The 20407-nt window shown below is 33.0% G+C and overlaps 1 protein-coding gene across 1 annotated transcript; it reads right to left on the reverse strand.

Annotated features, from left to right (window-relative positions):
• Window positions 1–2415: 2415 nt before the first annotated feature.
• LOC114268352 (uncharacterized) lies at window positions 2416–5275 on the reverse strand. The gene is made up of 2 exons (XM_082896414.1): window positions 4827–5275; window positions 2416–4368 (listed from the first exon to the last, which is right to left on the reverse strand). The coding sequence occupies exons 1-2, from the start codon at window positions 5206–5208 to the stop codon at window positions 2534–2536; spliced, it is 2217 nt and encodes a 738-aa protein (XP_082752540.1). The 5' UTR covers window positions 5209–5275; the 3' UTR covers window positions 2416–2533.
• Between the last annotated feature and the right edge of the window lie 15132 nt (window positions 5276–20407).

Here is a 20407-nt window from a genome sequence, read left to right on the forward strand (position 1 = left end):
ATGCACAGCGGCTGCCCTAATTAATTTGTTGTTCCCCGAAGTGGAGTAAAGCGGCCGCAACATTGATACTTGGGTGCATTGATTCTTGGGTGTACATTCAAGTTGGTGCACTGGTTTTGTGTGGATTGATTTGGTTATTATTTTGGGTCTTCTTTAACTCTGGTTCTGAAGATTTTTGTTTATCTATTTGGTGAGGTCTTTCCTCTTTGTTTATTTGTGATTATTTGGAATTCACCCAAGGGTGGTTTTTGTTAGACCATTCGTGTCTCGTTGCCATCGTTTGGAAACTTATTTGGTTTATAGTGGAATCAGATTTCGATCCCGTGGACGTACCTCACATTGAGAGAACCACGTAAAAATTCTTGTGGTGCTTTTGATTTAATTTTTTCGCATTAGTTTTTATTCCCATTGATTGATTTACTTGTGGGAAATCTTATATTTTCCCTAACAAAGAATAGAAAAAAAGAGGTTGATCGACGGTTCCATTCTCTTCCGTGTGCCTAATTTCCTCTTCTACAATCTTCATTGTTTCCATTGTCATCTACTTTTCCGTGGTCTCATTTTGAAATTATAGATATCTAATTAATTTAATTTTTTTCATGAATGATCTACTTAATAAATCTTACAATACAAATGGTTAAAATCAACGACATGGGCTCGAGACAAGCCTCAATAGGCCGTCACAACATACTGTGATGTGCCTTATAAGCAAAACACGCTTGCAAATCCTTGAGAATATCATTATAATTTTCTTTTTACCTTTTTTTTTTATATATTATTTAGATACTTTTATTTTGTAAAAAAATTATTTTTATTCTATTTAAATATTTTATTATAATTTTTAAATTAAAATAATTTTTAAAAAATTGTATTTAAATTATTTTATGTCATTATAAAAAGTAAATTTTTTTAATATCAACTTATTCGAAAATTCCTTTCTAAAAGGTGTTATTTTTTAAATATTTTTTTAAAAAATTTATTGAAAAAACTTAAGCATATTGCTTTTGCGTTTGTTCATCAATATTAAATTTTAAATTAATTTTATTTATTATTTTAAAAAATAAATTATCAAATAATTTTATATATTTATATATGTATATATATATATATATATAATATTATTCGGTTGCTTAGGTTATTTGTGTCTCTGCCCAAATCCTCTTAAATTTAATTTGAATATTTTTGAACGAGTAATGTTAAGAATCATGAAAAAAATATCATCAAATGCAACATAAAGATTTTTCATCATTTGATTAGTATATGATATTTTATTGTATGTATAATCCAAAGGTGGAGAATTTTTCATGATCATCTTTATGACATTTTTTTCATAATCTCTAGCATTACTCTTTTTGAACAAGTCCTCACCGAAGTAAAAACTATGTTGCCAAATCTTTAATAAATTTCAAGTTTAACTTGAGTTGTTTGAGTTAAGCTCACCCAAGTATACAACCCTAACAAGGGGATTGAAAGTTACATGATTGAATTTATGACAAATTAAAAATTGATACATTTGTTGTGATAAAATTATGGAACTTAAATTAAAGGTTTCAACCTTTTTTGTTTTCTTAATTTGCATGCAAAAATCAAACTATTTATATTATTTTATATAAAAAAACGTTATTAATTTTTTTCACATCCCGCATATAGTACGGATTTACCACTAGTTTGTAAAATACACAATGAAATTACCTTCTAATTTTATAAATTCCATTAGTATTTGAAAATGTATATTGAAATGATTTCCAACTATTTTTTTATTAGTTAATAGCATTAATTTCATCGAATCAAACTTATTAATACATGAGTGCATGTTACTTATACATTTTTTTAAAAATAATAAAAATAAAAAGGTATATACACTTTTTATTTGCTAGATTATCTTAATCATTAAAATTACTTAAAACGATAAACTTGACAACAAAAAAAAAAAAATGAAAAAACTTGCTTGTTAGATTTATATATTTTTCTTCTCATTAAATAATTTTTTCAGAACACTTATAAGAAAATTATCTTCAATTACAAAGCTAATTAAATATTTTTTTGCATATATCTTGACCCCTCGACAAAATGAGCAAGGATCCTCTAGAGTGATTTTTTTCTAAAGTTTCCTAAAGTGCTACAGTGTATGGTTGAGATTTATTGGCAAGTCACATCAATTTTTCTGATGTGACTTGCCAGTAAATCTCAACCACACAATATAACACTTTAGGAAACTTTAGGAAAATTTCACTCTAGAGGATCCTTGGTGCGACAAAATTTCTAGCCCGAGGTGAAAGACACCCTAACTATCTCTGGCTCTAGAGTTTCTCTTACAAAGATGACATCTGTTAATTTATGCTTTTCAATGCAACTAAAAAAAGTTATTTTCAAACACATTTTTTTTCACCTTATAAAAAAATTAAAAGGTTAAAAAATCACTAAAAAGAAAAGATAATTCCCAAACAAAGCCTTAAGCATTAGTTAAAACAAATTTAGATGTTCTCGAGTACATATGAAATTCAACAAGCCAACCAATACCGAATAAGAATGTTCAACTTCTATAAAACAACATATCATGTATCACATAGATCTTCTGGAGAATCATATCAATGCATCCATCTACTGCTGCATAGTATCTCCGCCGCCAATTTTTGCTAATGAAAAGAGGCGCAACGACGCTCCAAAATCCCAAAATATATGACATAGCCACACAAGAATAGAAAAAAAGAGGTTCATCGACGATCCCATTCTCTTCCGTGTGCATAATTTCTTCTTTTCTACGATCTTCATTGTTGTCAGTGCCACCCACTTTTCCCTCTTCACCCGAGCATTTTCTTAATTGTTCTCCGCAAAGATTTGGATTACCAATGTAGCTAACTTCGGTAATTGTGGAGAGATGTTGACCAAAAGGAACCCTCCCTGACAAATTATTGAAAGCAACACTAAAAAAACAAAGGGTATCGATTTGTCCAATTTCCCAAGGTATATTTCCGGTAAGATTGTTGTAGGAGAGGTCTAAACTTTCCAAATTTTTTAGGTTTTGAAAAGATTTTGGAAAGTGGCCAGTCAAAAGATTATGGGACAAATTTAAGGAACGGAGTTCACTTAGAGTGCCAATTTCAGAGGGAATAGTATCAGACAATTGGTTGGACGAAAGGTCAATGCCGGTCATTAAAGTGAGTGGTAGACCTCGGTAAGAATATGAATTACCTGTTGTGGTAAAATCAATTGGCACCCATGAACTTGATTGGAACTTCTTCTTCCATACTAAGTTGTTACTAAGGCAGGATGGAATGTTCCCTAGGAAGTTGTTGTTTGAGAGATCTAGGATTTGTATATATTTCATTTGACACAATTGCATTGGAATAGAACCTTTAATTTGGTTTCCCCCCAGGAGGAGAGCTCCTAAACTAGGAAAGGTTGGTAATCGGTTTGAGATGTTTCCAGAAAGATTGTTTTTACCCATGTCTAGAATCAACAAAGAGGGGCTATTCGACAGGCAAAGAGGCATACTTCCGACAAACTTGTTGTCACGAAGTAGTAACCACCTCAACTGCCTCATATTACAATCTTGTGGAAGCAACTCGCCTTGTAAGCTATTGTTCGACAAATTTAGGTACCACAACGAAGAGTTTTCTGTTAGGCGTGGTGGAATGTTTCCCACCAACTTATTGTTGGACAAGTCCAGCTGTTGTAAACTCGCTAATTCGCCTAATGATGGAGGAAGGGTACCAGTCAATCCATTGGTTGATACATTAAATCGATATAGCCTAGGGTAAAGAGCAGTGATGTTCAAAGGCAGTGGCCCCTCAAAGTAATTGCATGAGATGTCAAATTCAACAAGAGGGGATGCAACATTTCTGCTACTTCGAGGAAAATTACCACTAAACATGTTGCCACGCAGCCTCAAGACAGACGAAACATTGTGGAGCATCCAAATAGGAATAGACCCTGCGAAGAAGTTGCCGGATAAATCAAGGGTTTGTAAAGTATACTGGGTGGAAATGAAACTCGGGATACCATGATTACTTTTTTTGTTCAGATTGCAATCGGCCAATAATAAATGTTCTAACTGGAAGGAAGGTTGCCAAGACGGATTTTCGGTTTCAACTTCTATTTGGTTGTATGAAAGGTCAAGATAACGAAGTTTGGAGAGATTAGCGAAGGTTGAGAATGGTACTGGACCTTGAAAATGGTTATGAGAAACATCAATGGTCTCGATGATTGTTAGGTTGCTAAAAATTGAAGAGGGATTTCCCTGAAACGCATTCTTTGACAAGATTAGTATGCGGAGTGATGGCATGTTGCCCCAACACGGATGCACTTGTCCTTCGATTGAATTGTCTGAAAGATCTAGTTTTTGCAAGGAACTCAGGTTACACAATGCTGCATTGAAAATCAACTTTCATCATCATTATTTTGGTAAAAAATAATTTGAACTACTCCACATTAGAAGTTGTCAGACTAGCACTGCTTAGGAGCCCTGTTTTGGCAAAAAACATTTTCTTGGTAGGACAGAACATTTTTTTGTGATAACGGAAAACAATCTTATTTAGGTGGAAAATGTTTTCCAAGTTAAAATCTTACCAACGTCACCACATCCACCAACACCTCCACTCCTAATCACCAGCACCAGCACCTCCACCTTCTCCACCCCACCACCACCATCATTAGTACAACTACTAGCTCATTAATTACAAGATCGTATGAAAATATTTTCCTTAAAAAATGTTTTATGCCAAAACAAATGGAGCAGTAAAGAGCACCCAAATAGATGTACCAAACACAACCTCACTGAAGGTTATGAGCCAGAAGTAAAGATTGACGTAGTAAAAAATTCTCACCTTCTGGGACTGCCAATTCACTGATTTTATTGCCTTGGAGGACCAATTCTTGCAGCTCCGTGAGCTGCGCAAACAAACTAAAATCTGGAGACCATGGAAATTGCTCTTCTTCGCGCACATAATATAAGAAAATCCTGGCAACACGGAAGTTCGTGGGGCTACAATCAACTCCATCCCATTGGCAACAATCATCGTATAACCAACTTGAGAGGAGTGACCCTGGTTGATTGCCTATGGAGTCTCTTATTTGAATGAGAGCAGTCTTTTCTTCTTCCCAGCAACCTATACACATTCCAAAACAGAAACAAATGATGATAAGCATCGCAAGCCACATTTGTAGACAATTATTGGCATGGATATACTTCATGTTCATGGAAGACATGATGAAGGAATAATAACTTGTATAGGAAAGAGAATCTTCTTTTTTTATACACTTAATTTGCTTTTTGTAAGTCTGGTCCTTCATGTTCTGCTATACTAGTTGTTTTTCACTTATTTTTCTTTTTAATTAATTAATTAATTTTTTTTTACTGTAGTTGCTGATTTTCTCCCTTTCACCACAAGATTTGCATCAGTCTTCACATTCCATAAGGAAAATGGGAAGCATCAACATGTGACTCATTCCCCAAAATTGAAAAAAATAAATAAATAAATAAAGGAGTTTCTCTTGTGATAAAACTTGAACTTTTGACCTCTTAATAAGATGCAAAAGTTTCAACCAACCAAATTATTCTCAATTGATCAATAAAAATAGTTTCTACCCTTGCTGGCCTACCCTTTTCAAGAGAGAGAAAAAAAATAGGTGCTCCCATTTACACCCTTAAATTTCTCATTGCTCCCACTAGTACTTGCAAAGAAAAATTAATGGGGGTGTAATTCGAAACTCCCAAAAGTCTATGAAGAATATTACAATGAACACATTTCATTTATTAATTTATCATATCATGTTTAACACTATATTTGAAATAGATATGAGTGGTGAAACTTATTATATCAATTCAATATTGGCATATAAGATGATAAATAAAATATTATAAAAATATGTTACCATCAGGCCAAATTAGTTTGACTTAATTCTCATTAAGTCCTATTAAAAATAAGCCTTAATAAAAGCGTCGCTAAAAATAATTTTTTATGATGCTTTTTTGCATATGTCACTAAAATTAACAATTAGTGGCTTTTTTGGTCACGATTTTTATAAATTGTCGCTAAAACTTTCCATTAGTGATGTTTTTTGTGACGAATTTTTAAAATTGTCACTGAAAGTTGAAACTTAGTGACTTTTTTTGTGACGATTTTTTTAAACTGTCACTAAAACTTATAATAGTGACATTTTTTGTGACAATTTTCAAACTGTCGCTGAAAATTAACAATTAGTGACTTTTTTTAATAGTATTTGATGAAAAACATCATTAATTCTCACAATACTTATTGGATAATAAGTCTACTTATTAAGACCTACACGTAAGTCTCCCTTTATTTTAAGACTTAGACGAGAGAGGTGAGACTGACCAGAAAAGGCACCAAGAAAGTGCTACGAAACTTTCAGCCTGGTTTGAGTAGATAGTGATACTATGGCCCCGTTTGGTGTAACTGTTAAAACAAATTATAAATTGTAGCTTAACAGATTATAGATTACTACTTTAATCAGAAGCTGTTAATCTGTTTCGTGTAGCTGTTGAATTATAGATTTAAGTTGCTGAGTAGTGTTTGTTAAATAAGTTGTGAAGTAGTTTTTTCAATTAACTTTTATTTTTTGTTATTTGTTACTTGTCTACATTTCTCATAAAAAAAAAAATAATAATTTATAGTCCATTTGGGTCTTTTTCTATTTTTGAAAAAATAAAAAATAAAAAAATCTAAGAGTATAACCGAAAATTAACATGTTCACAGTAGAAAAGCTGATAATCAGAAATAAGGGGTGAGCAGCTTCTCAGAATCAGCTTTTTTGAGTTAAAATAAGTTGTTAAAATCAGAAACTGTTTGAAATAAGTTTAACCAAATAGTTCAAAATAGTTTTTCCAAAGTTAGAAGATATAAGTTGGCTCAAAAAAACTCAAACAAACACCCCCTATAGCCCATTTTCCTGGAAAAATCTTTACGTTCAATTGGGGGAGCCCATTTTCTTGGAAAAATCTTTACCTACAACCTACAAGGTGTGACTTCAATTGGGGGAGCCCATTTTCCTGGAAAAATCTTTACTAAGGTAAGGCATTTCACTTATTGTTTGCCTTGCTTTTCAAAAAGCAAATCAAATTTCTAAGTCTTTAATTCACATTATTTTTTTTAAGTCTCAAGTCTTAATTAAGTGGGATAGATTGTATTTTTTTTTTTTTCCATCCTATTTGGTACAACTAATGGTTGCATATGATTTTTTATATTTATTTATTGGAGCTACTTATAGTTTCTTTTTATTTTATTTTATTTCATTTTCAAAGTTTGTGTCGGAGTGTTTAGTGCGACATTTGCTTATAATTAATGAGAAAAAAACAATTTAAGTAAATTGAAAAAACAGATTATCTTGAAGTTGAGAGATGAGTGATTTTTTAGCTTAGTTTCTTAATTAACAACTTTTAGGTAAATGATACAGAATTCTAAATCTAAAACTCTAATTTGAGTTGCAGTGATGTGGCCAAAAAAAAATAAAACCAAACATCACATCATGGGTAGGGGGTCTGTTCATTAGAGCTCTATATTAGAGCTCCCACTCTTTTTCCTAACTTTTAACTTTACCAAAACTATACCAAACAAATCCTAGGATCCAAAAATAATAATAATAATAAAATAAAAAATTATCAATATTCTTTGGGTGTAAGGACAGAATTAGGAAAAGACCACGAAGGGGTCATGGCCTCCCTGTTTTTGTAAAAATTATTTTTTGTCATAGAACTTTAAAAATATATATATATCATTTTATACATAAAATAACCATCTGATATAAAAATATATATATGCTATGCTTCTTTCATATTGAATTCTCTTTCTATTTTACATTAATTTTTTTTTCATCTTATTAGAAATTGCTTCTGTGGTAATTAAATTTTTCTTATGTATATATAATTTATATATATTATATTATACATACAATTTTGTATATATGATGACAAAAATTATTTTTCTTTTGATCACTCCAATAATAAAATGAAAAATAGTTGAGAGCACTAAAAGTGGAGCTCTAATAATACTACTAATGATGTGACAGTGAACCCCACCCAGTGCCTATGCCTTTTTTTTTTTTAACATTCCCAATATATTAGTGGTTATTAATAATTTTTTTTAATGATATAAATCATTGTTGTAGTAAAATCCTCATTCCGTCTTTGCTTGGTGGACACGTTGTTGGAAAATTGGCCAATGTTGCAAGCTCAACCTAATCGTGACTTGATCAATGACTAGAGAGGAGAAACTAAAACACAGAAGGGATAGCGAAAGTGCTATGCACATTCATCTTTGTCTGAGCTTTCATTTGACCCAAAGAGAGAGGACTTCAATCAATCATCCATGGAACCCATTTCACACGCAAATTTGACCAAGGACCATTTCACACGCAAATTTGACCAAGGACTATGCATTTAAGACATGGGATACTTCAAAAAAAACCCCAAACCCCAACCAACCCCCCCTTCCCGTTTTAAAATTTCTCCTTGCTCCCACTTGTACTTGCAAAGAAAAATTAATGGGGGTGTAATTCGAAACTCCCGAAAGTCTATCAGGAAATTACAATAACCACATTTTATGTATTAATTTATCATATCATTTTTAACACTATATTTGAAATAGATATGAGTGGTGAAACTAATTATACCAATTTAATATAGGCATATAAGATGATAAATAAAATATTATAAAAATATGTTACCATTAGACCAAATTAGTTGGACTTAATTCTCATTAAGTCCTATTAAAAATAAACTTTAATAAAAGCATTGCTAAAAATAATTTTTTGTGATGTATTTTGCATTTGTCACTAAAAATTAACAATTAGGGAATTTTTTTTGTCACGATTTTTATAATTGTCGCTAAAACTTACAATTAATGACGTTTTTCTCTAATGAATTTTTCAAATTGTCATTGAAAGTTGAAACTTAGTGACGTTTTTTCGTGACGATTTTTTTAAACGATTGCTAAAACTTATAATTAGTGACATTTTTTGTGACAAAATTTTCAAGCTGTCGCTAAAAATTAACAATTAGTAACTTTTTTTTAATAATATTTGATGAAAAACGTTATTAATTCTCACACGACGTATTGAACAATAAGTCTACTTATTAAGACCTACACGTAAGTCTTCCTTTATTTTAAGACTTAGAAGAAAGAGATGAGACTGTCCAGAAAAGGCACCAAGAAAGTGTTATGAAACCTTCAAAGGTAGAATGAAAGAGATTCATAGTGAGGGGATTGTTAGTGAGGGGATTAAGTAAAAGGGTAAATTACAAACACATCCCCTTAAGTTTATTTAAATTACAAATTACACCATGTGGTTCTAGAAATTACATTATGCCTCCTAAAGTTTCTAATTTCATAACAAATAGGTCCTTTTATTAATAAATCATCAAGTTAATTAACAGTTTTTAATAATTTTAAAATTTTATTTCAATTAATAATTCAGGTAATTTTATTATTGTATAGGTGAATAGTTAGAAATTTCACTTTTCCAATTAATTTTGTTAAATAAAAAAATTTCATAGGGAGGTATTTGTAATTTTCCAAACCACATGGGGCAATTCGCATTTTAAGCAAATTTCAGGAGGTATATTTGTAATTTACCCTAGGTATAAAATTGTATTTGTTTTGATGATAGTTGTTGGTGTAGAGATTGTTAAATTTATTTTATATAAAATAATAAAACAAATAAAAAATACAAAAACATTAAACATTAATGTTCAAAAAAAATGCCCAACATGTAAAAAATAAAAAAATAAAAGAACAATGATTTTTACTTAACAATAAAAAAAATTAAACATTAATGTTCAAAACAAAATGCCCAACATGTAAAAAAATAAAAATAAATAAATAAATAAAAAATAGTCTGGCGGACAATTTTATAATACCAAATCTCACGGGCCTATCCTAATCCCGTCCCCAAGGGGATTCGTAGTCTGGAGGGAATTACGAATCCTCGCTCTATCTCTTAAAACAAACATGATATTAGTGGGTCCTACCTCACTATAAACCTCAATTCCCTCCCTATAATTCAAAACAAACGGGGCCTCAGGGTCATTAGAATATGTCTTAAAATTTTCACACATTAAAATTCTTACTGGATATACTTAAGAAGTGTTTGAGAAGTGACTATTTTAACTACTTTTTTTTGACTTTTTACCAAAAATATATATATATATATATATATACAAAAAAATAGAAAGAGTGATGTGATTGGGTATTTTGGCTTTTTGACGTGTGTTGTGGTTTTTCATTTGTTAGATGTACTATGTAGACAATAACACATGATTACTTTGAGAGTATTCAAAGATTAAAATACACATATAATTCATAAAGTATGTGTTGCTTTGATCCCTAAAGTTTTTTTAATCTTTGTCAATTTGGTCCCAAAATATTGGTGAATAAGTTAAAACATAAACTTACAATAGGAACATAATTGACAAATTTGAAACTTTAGGAAGAAAAATGACACAAATTGTATACTTTAGGGACTAAAGTTGAAATTTATAATTATTCTGTTAATGATTTAAACAACCGTTTGGAATTGGACCAATTTAACTCAAATTGAAAACTTCAATGATGAGATTGACAAATCTAAAACTTAAAGGACCAAGGTGATACTTTAATGGGGTGTAATTTGAAACTTCCAAAAGTCTGTCAAGAATATTATAATGATCACATTTTATTTATTAATTTATCATCTAATGTATAAACACTATATTTGAAATAAACATGAGTGGTGAAATATGTTGTAAAAATATTGTAAGATGATAAATAAAATATTGTAAATATGTGCTACTTAAGGCAACAAGAAAGTGCTACGAAATCTTCAGTCTGGTTTGGAGTAGATAGTGATGCTACAAAGTATGACTTCAATTGGGGGAGCCAATTTTCCTGAAAAAATCTTTACTAATTTTTTTACATACTGTTTGCCTTATTTTTTCATAAATCAAATCAAATTAGTAAGTCTTCAATTCACATAAATTTTTTTTTTAAGTCTTGAGTCTTAATTAAGTGGGATAGACTGTATATATATATATATTTTTTCCATCCTTCTATCTAAGCATGCCCCTATTTGGTACAACTAATGGTGTTGAATATAGTATTATTTATTTATTTATTCAGCTACTTATAGTTTATTTTTATTTTATTTTAATTTGGAATTTTGTGTCCGAGTATTTGGTGCGGCGTTTGCTTATAGTTAATGAGGAAAAAATAGTTTAAATAAATTGAAAAAACAAATTATCTTAAAGTTGAGAGATAAATGCCTTTTTAAAATATGTTTTTTAATTTATAGCTTTTAACTTCAGTAAAACTTCACCAAACAAACCATAAGACCAAGAAAAAAATTATTAATGGCTGATGTTGCAAGGTCAACCTAATCGTGACTTGGCTAATGACTAGAGAGGAGAAACTCAAACACAGAAGGGACAGGGAAAGTGCTATGCACATTCATCTTTGTCTGAGCTTTCATTTGGTTGAATGAGAAGAGGACTTCAATCAATCATCCGTGGAACCCCATTTCACAAGCAAATTTGACTAAGGACAGTGCATTTAAAACATGGGATACCCTGTCCCCCATTTCTAATATTCAGGTCATTTGATATGTTTTAAAATTCTCGTGCTTTAAAATTTTTACGGGGATATTTATGTTATATTTGGTTTAGAAATTTGAGAATGAATTTAGAAAGAAAAAAGAAAAAAGTTAGATGAAATATAAATAAAATATTCTTACATTTCACTTGGTTTTACACATCTTTTTTATTTTTATTTTCAAATATTTTCTTAAATCTCCCAACCAAACACAACGTTAAGGGGTGTTTGGGAAGTGATTATTTTAGTTAATTTATTTAATTTATTACAAAAAAAAAAGGTGTAAAAAATAAAAAGAATAATGATTGAGTGTTTTGATTTTTTGAAGTGTATTGTGATTTTTCATTTATTAGCTATACTACATAGATAATAACACATGATCCTTTGAAAGTATTCAATAATTTTCTCTTGAGTGCCTACCAACTCTTTGTCCATTTGAATGGACACAGAAAAAAATACTCCTCAACAACCTGAGTAGTGCTTTCCTTCTCTAGCCACTCTGTTTTTGTTTTCACATAGCAGAAAAACACTTCATCCTTTAAGCCATTAAGGTGTGCATATGTGCGTGTTTGTATGTGTGTGTGTGTGAGGAAGGAGGATGAGAATTATAAAGAGTTTGTTTGTTTGGCTCACCTATGCAAGCATAATTAGGTTCAACTGGGGGTGCTTAGAAGAACAAAGGGCTGCTCTACTGCAAATAAAAGACTCCATCAACAGCCCAGTAGGATCTGCTTTCTCAAGCTGGCATGATGAAGACTGTTGCCAATGGGAAGCTGTCGAGTGCGATCCATCCAATTCCACTGTCATTAAATTGTTCTTCTACTACAAGAGGGATCAAAGCATACCTGAAAATTGGTATCCAAATGCTACCTCGTTTGCTCAGCTCAAGGACTTGCAAGAATTGCACCTGGAAGGGAATCAGATTGGTGGTTTTACTTCACCTTCCGGTATACCTCTTTTATCCTCTTTCCAATATAGATCTTCCAGTTCTCTGTCACCTTCTCATAAGGCACCCACTAGAAGTACAATTTTTTTTTTTTAAAACACGAAACGCTCCGTTTACTTTAGCTAAAAATATTTTTTTAAAGAAAACATTAACATTTTCCAAAAAATGTTATCTGTAAAAAAAGGATTTCTATGTTTGGTTGCGACCTTGAAACTAATGTGCTAGTGGTTTGTATTTGGAGTGGTGTCAATGGGGTTGGTGGAGTGGCGGCAGTAGTAGTGGTTGCGGCAACAGTGGAGGCAGTGTTGGTGGGATGGTAAAATGTTTTCCACCTGTCCAAATTTGTTTGTTTTCTGTTAATTTTACGTTTTCCGTCTAACCGAACACTAAAAAAATGTTTTCCAAGAAACATTTTCTATTGAAACAAGCAAAGCGGAAGAAAAGGAAAAGAATTATCAAAAGAATTGCATATTAGGAAGCAACAAATCAACCCAAGAACAAAATAGTCACAAAATCCAAAACAAGGGAAGCGATAGTTAGAAGCCCTGGTTATCAGGGAAAATAGATGATTTCTCCCAAGTGTAAATCAATCGATGAAAATAAAAATAATGTGAAAAATTAAATTAACAACGACACATGAATTTTTATATGATTCTCTTAATGTGAAGTACGTCTACGGGACCTCACTATCAACCAAGAGTTTTCAAACGATTACAAACGAGACACGAATGGTCTCAAAAACCAACCTTTTTGTTGAATTCCAAATAATAACAAATAAATAAAGAAAGACCTCACCAAATAGATAAACAAATTATTTTCGAAACAAATTGTGGAACACCCAAAGTAATGGACCAAATCAGCACCCTCAAAGCACACAGCAGTAGCAGCAAACACCTTCAAAGTTGGAACAGAGGCAGCAGAGAGTGGACTGAAGCAGTCCTTCGAAGCTCACTGAAATTGAGCGCTAAACAAATAAGATTTAACCATGTTCTTTGCTCCCAGCCAAAATACAATCACAGTACTTGACAAATTGAACCACCGAATTGGTCTTTCACAGCAAGCTTATATCACAAGCACAGACCCAACGAAATTGATATATGTATATAAAATATATCAATATTAGCAGCACATACAATGAACCTCCTTGGATTTTTCCAAAACCTTAACTGCCACCAAACAGATTTTAGTACTCTATTGAGCTTCCAAAAAATTAATTATAATATATAGAAAATATATTATAACCAAAATCAAACTAAATTAAATAATTTTTTAATAAACCAATCGGGTCTCATACTCTACTAAAGGGGTATACCCAACACTGGCAAACTACAATTGTGAAAAGAATTGCAAACATATTAGAGCATCTTCATCAAAATAGTCAAATTTTTAGTTAAATTTTAACTAAAAATCTATTTTTCTATTTTAGCTAACCACATTTTCAAATACATTTTCCAACAAACTCTTTATTTTTTTATTTCATTTCTTAAGTCCTCTTTCCCTAGCTACATGTAGCTAGTGGTTTGATATTCAACTAAAGTAACTAGCCAATAATTAAGTTTGATGGAGTGTGTTTCTATGGTTTTGTGCTATAAAATAGCTAAGAGAAGACTCTAATGAGCGTGATAATGATGCTCTTAAGCAAGCCCATGATCTTGTACAGCCAAATCTCTATTAACATTAAACTGCCTACATTTCTAGTGCTAAAGCTGTATCTTTAATGTCCAGAGACATAACTTCCATGTAGCCATTTTTGGCCTTTTTTTTTATTAAAAAAATAAAATCGCCTGTAATATAGAAAGGGAAGGGGAAGTCGATATGTTAGAGCCAAGAGTACTAACGCATGACCCAAGTCCAAAATAAATTAATTTTTGAAGGGCACTCATGGTAGTCCAATATACCAACATTGACGTGGGAGTAGTAGAGGGACACTTTTGTTTTAGAAATATAAAGTTACCATTTTACCATTAAAATTCAGAATTTTCTACAAATCTATAAGAGAATAACAATAACATGAGATTATGTTAGCAAATGAGGTTTGTTTCATTTCCAAACGGCCTAGAAATTTTTTTATCTATGGCAAGAACTTACAAAAGGAATGACATTCTGCATGTCTTGACTATATCCATCCTTAGTAGTTTTTTCTTTCAATACCTTTTCAACAGAAGCAGTAATCAGTTCCTGCTAGTATCTTCATTGCTTAATGGAGAATTTGTAAGCGGTTACAATTGGAGTAATTTATATGAGATATTTATGGGCACAAAACTTTCAGAGTATGAGAACTAGATGGTTATTTTCAGATTCTCATATTTCCACCCCGAAATGGTGAAATTAAATTTGATGTCTACCTAGAACATAAAGAGGAAAACTAATTCAATAACTCTGGGGTGCACTTTGGGGAAATATATTATTTTAACTCTTTCACTGCAAACTTGTGTCATGGTCTAACCTTCTTATCGATCACTGCAATCTAAGAATTAAACTACAGGTTTTGAGAATACTACATAAACACGAGCAAACACTAACATGAAAATGCCATAGCCACTATTATTATCACCGCAATACTATTCTGGCTGCTGAAACTGTCACACCCCAAATCCGGGCATGACCGGCCGTGGCCCACAGGGACTTAGCCCAAGGCACACGTAAGCCTAAACACGAATCCAATCACATTGAACAACTGAACAATAGTCTAATAATAAATAACCAAAACTCAATCCAGACATGTCACAATTATAAACGGCAAAATCAACCGTAATAAAAAATCATCCAAACTTATGGGATATAAACAACCCACATATCAAAAATAATCCTAAATGAACTTCGATAAGAATAAATATAAATTTGCACAAACTTGACATAACACTCTAAACTAAAGGAATGCCCTAGAGGTCCATGCAATTGAGTCCCCGCTACGCCATGAGTCCACTCTAAGTCCTTCTAACACCTGGAAGTGATAAAAACTAAGTCAGCTGATAGCTCAGTGAGTAGCAACATGGATAGTAAATACAGTTTTGAAAACAGGGTTCAATTCCAAAATAAGTTATATATCATAGAAACTAGATTGGCATACAGTTTGGTAAATACAATCTGTTTCAAAAAGAAGGTTCCACAAATCAACACTTAAAATACTCATGTCTCGCAAGAACATGATAAACGACATTTTCCACTTAAAACAGATTATAACATGAACACCAATAATTTTCTGGGTACCAATAAAAACAAATAATCTGCCACACATTTCTCAGGCTATAAGCCCCGTTGGATCCAATACCGAACTAAGAGTCATCCTCAGGGTGGCACCTGGGCCTTTTCTCAAAGACGATCCGATTGAAGGTCACCTAGTTATTTTTAAAGGTCTGTTCCTTACAATCGTTGAGCACTAGAGTCATCACGGCCCAACCCGGATCTGTTCCCTAGTGGCCAGAGTCACCACACACAGTGGAATAATTTCCCTGGACTAAATACACACATGGTCCCAATAATCAATACACATCAGTTTTACAAAACATGGTGGTTCATCATTATAAACATGAGACCAAAACAAATAGTTTACAGTATGCCAAGTTCACACATGTTTCAGAAATAATTTGATTCAATTGATAATATAATAATTTATCAAAGCAGTTTAGTCTTGGAACAACAATTTGATTTTCCAACAATTTAGGGTAGGGAAACATTTATAAAAATACGTAGCATGAAACTACTCACCTGAAACGCAATAATATAATCCTCGAATAGAGTATGAAAGTCCAACTAGTGCCCTGAACCAAGTATAAAAACTACACGTCACTACAAATTTAAAAATACTAAAGAATACGAACTAAGTAACCCCAAACTAAAGCGCACTAACACGGCTCAACCCAACTCACCGTTACTCCTAAATATTACCTAAGTTCATATTCTTCAAGGTCTAAAATCACCCAAGACATAGATTCCGATCGAAACTTAACTAAAAATGACTTGGAGATGAAACAGTGTTTTAAACAAGTTTTTCCCAATCTATTCGCTAACTTTGAAAATTACAAAACCCACTCCACGTTGTTCGAAAAATTCCAATAACCTCCAGATATGATCTAATATATCCTAAGTTTCAAACCCAATTGGTTTCACTTGATTTGCTTATCAAAATAATTTTCTACAATTTATTATATCCAAACAGGTTGTTTTCTGCAGCACTTTAAAGAAATTGATGGTTCTCTTAATATACACGAGCAATCAATGCAAGGCAAAAAACGTGCGAAACTAGACTCGTAACCGGTTCTAATGACACTAATTTGATAATTTTTGGATTTATACCCAAAGAGAACAACACTCCCGAATTTCCTGTTTTGGACTGGTTTTCTGGACAGATTTGAGTACCTCAATTTATATGGATTTTGACTCCCAAAAATTATGAAAAAAATCAGATATGCAATTCAATATGTAATTAATCTACTGTAAAAATTTCAGATTAAAATTCATTCGTTTGGTATGATTTCTTGATTTTTAAAGTCTATGATTCTGCACAGAATTTTTCCTTGAATAATACCCAATCTTTATGCATGAATGTCTTGAACCTTAAACATTATATCTAGACCTATACCAAACAAGGGCACCAGTCCACTGCCAACAAAACACACAAAAAAATAATGCCACATCTCATCCACAATGAGACTCACGCAACCACACAGCACCTCTTCTTCCATCATTATTTCCCATAACCCAAGTTTGATATACTAAACTTCCCTTCACACCAGCCCATAAATTAATATATACCTGAATGATCAACCATGCATTTCACGAACTCAACTATAGAAGATCAAAAAAATAATAATAGAAGTGAGAATAAACAATTAAATTACCCACAAAGTATTGGTTACCTAGAATTCCTCTCCCTCCTTGATTGCCACAAGCTTCTTTGTCTCTCTCTCCCTCAATGACTCACGGCTGTTGCTAGGAACCCAAAGGGCTGTTGTTGTTTTGAAAAGTAATAAGAGAGTTAGGGTTTTGTAGGTTTTGTATATATTTTATTTTATACTAGTGTTGGGCAACATAGGTCAAATAAATATATAAATATACAAAACATATATATAAGTTATATGCAACTCAAATGGTAAGGGTTTTATATATTAACCTTGTGGTCTAGAGTTCAAGTCACACCCTCCTCTCTCTATATATATTTTTTTTATAATAAATCTTGCCTCTAAATTAAATACTTTCACCATAATTTTATTTTAGTTTTTTAAAATTAATTAAAAGATCCTCCAATAATATTTAATTTGCACCTTAGAATTCACCACCAAAATATTTGAGATTGTAATATTATTATTTAATTATTTACTAAATTTTTATATTCGGGTTCTCACATTCTCCCCTTCTAAAAAAAAGTTTCGTCCTCGAAACTAACCTGAGTAAATCGTGAGAATAGATGTGGGTACTTCTCGCGCATCTCGTCCTCGCATTCCCAAGTCGCCTCTTCAACTAAATGATTACGCCACAATACCTTAACCAATTTAATGACCTTTGTACGCAACATTTTCTTTTTCGAATCCAAAATCTGAACAGGTATCTCCTTATACGAAAAATCCTCTCTAATCTGAAGCGGCTCATAATCTATCACATGCGATGGACTGTGCACATATTTCCTCAGCATAGACACGTGAAACACATTATGCACTCCTGCCAACCTAGGGGGTAGAGCAACACGGTACGCAACCTCACCAACCTTCTCCAATACCTCAAATGGACCAATGTATCTAGGACTCAACTTTCCTTTCTTTCCAAACCTGATCACTCCTTTCCATGGTGATACTTTCAAGAATACCATATCCCCCTCATGAAACTCTAAGTCTCTCCTACGATGATCAGCATAACTTTTTTGTCTACTCTGGGCAGTTAATAATCTCTCTCTGATGGTGATAATTTTCTGTGTAGCATCCTCCACCAAATCAGGTCCCAACATTTGCCTTTCACCAACCTCATACCAACACAAAGGAGACCTACACTTCCTTCCATACAAAGCCTCATAAGGAGCTACTCCCAAACTAGAATGATAACTATTATTATAGGCAAACTCCATGAGCGGCAAATAATCATCCCAATTACCTCTCCACTCCAAGGCACAAGCCCTCAACATATCCTCAAGGGTTTGAATAGTCCTCTCTGATTGCCCATCTGTCTGAGGGTGATAAGCTGAACTAAAATTTAACTGAGTATCCATAGTTGATTGTAACGCACCCCAAAACTTAGACACAAAACGAGGGTCCCGATCTGACACTATTGACACTGGTGCACCATGCAATCTAACAATCTCCTTCACATACAACTGTGCAAATCGAGCTAGAGAATAGGTCATCCGTACTGCAATAAAATGTGCTGACTTGGTTAATCTATCAACAACTACCCAAACTGCATCGTGATTACTTCTAGTACGAGGTAATCCGCACACAAAGTCCATGGTAACATGATCCCACTTCCACTCCGGTATAGGCAAGGGTTGTAGTTTCCCCGCAGGTTTCTGATGTTCTACTTTAACCTGTTGACACACCAAACACTGAGCCACAAATTCTGCAATATCTCCCTTCATACCATTCCACCAAAAATGTTCATGAAGATCCCGATACATCTTAGTGCTTCCAGGATGAATGCTGTAACTAGAACTATGTGCCTCCGTCATAATCTCCTTCCTCAAATCACCACTAGCAGGAACACAAATTCGGCTACGGAATCTAAGCAACCCATCATCACTAACCACAAAGTCTACATGCTTACCCTCTGCTATCTCTCCTTTAATACGCTCACACTGGGGGTCAATCTCCTGTGCTATACGAATCCGTTCTCTCAAGGTCGGCTGAACTGACAATTGACTACAATAAGCCCTATTACCAGGTGTAACAACCTCAAGTCTCAAACGTTTCATGTCTTCCACCAAACAACTCTCAAATTTAGACAAAGCAGCTATATCTCCAACTGCAACCTTCCTACTCAAGGCATCTGTAACCACATTTGCCTTCCCCGGATGATATAAAATATTCACATCATAATCTTTTAGTAACTCAAGCCATCTTCTTTGCCTCAAATTTAGTTCCTTCTGTGTGAAAATATACTTCAAACTCTTATGATCAGTGTAAATCTCACATGACTCTCCATACAAATAATGTCGCCAGATCTTAAGAGCGAAAATCACTGTTGCTAACTCCAAGTCGTGCGTAGGATAATTTCTGTCATGTACTTTCAACTATCGTGACGCATAAGCAATCGCCTTCCCATGTTGCATGAGCACACATCCTAAACCCTATCGTGAAGCATCACTATAAATCACAAAACCACCACCATTAGTAGATAAGGCAAGGATTGGAGCTGATATCAACCTTTGTTTAAACTCTTGGAAGCTACACTCACAATCATCATTCCACTCAAACTTTACCTCTTTCCTAGTGAGGTTTATAAATGACAAAGCAATACGGGAGAATCCTTCCACAAACTGTCTATAATATCCAGCAAACCCTAGAAAGCTACGTACCTCTATCACAGAAGTAGGTCGTGGCCAATCAACGATTTTCTACCACCTTTGTGCTATCCACAGATACCCTATCTTTACTCACCATATGACCCAAAACGGATACACTGCTCAACTAGAATTCACACTTCTTAAATTTTGCACACAATCTCTTCTCCCTGAGGATCTGTAGTACTACCCTCAAATGCTGCTCATGCTTCTCTTTACTCGAATAAATTAGGATGTCATCAATAAACACTACCACAAATTTATCCAACTGGGGTTTAAATAGTTTATTCATCAAATCCATGAATGCGGCTGGTGCATTTGTGAGACTAAAAGGCATCACCAAGAACTCATAATGCCCATAACGGGTTCTAAAAGCAGTCTTAGGAACATCCT

Source organism: Camellia sinensis, chromosome 11 (genome assembly GCF_055761805.1).
Source record: "Camellia sinensis isolate YWXY chromosome 11, ASM5576180v1, whole genome shotgun sequence".
Lineage (NCBI taxonomy): Eukaryota > Viridiplantae > Streptophyta > Magnoliopsida > Ericales > Theaceae > Camellia > Camellia sinensis.

Bases quoted from the DNA above. Each gene is read 5' to 3' on its own strand.
- LOC114268352 (XM_082896414.1), bottom strand. From the start codon at position 5,208: ATGTCTTCCATGAACATGAAGTATATCCATGCCAATAATTGTCTACAA. The intron at 4,369-4,826 runs GTGAGAATTTTT...TTTTCAATGCAG, and splicing joins TGAATTGGCAGTCCCAGAAG to CATTGTGTAACCTGAGTTCC.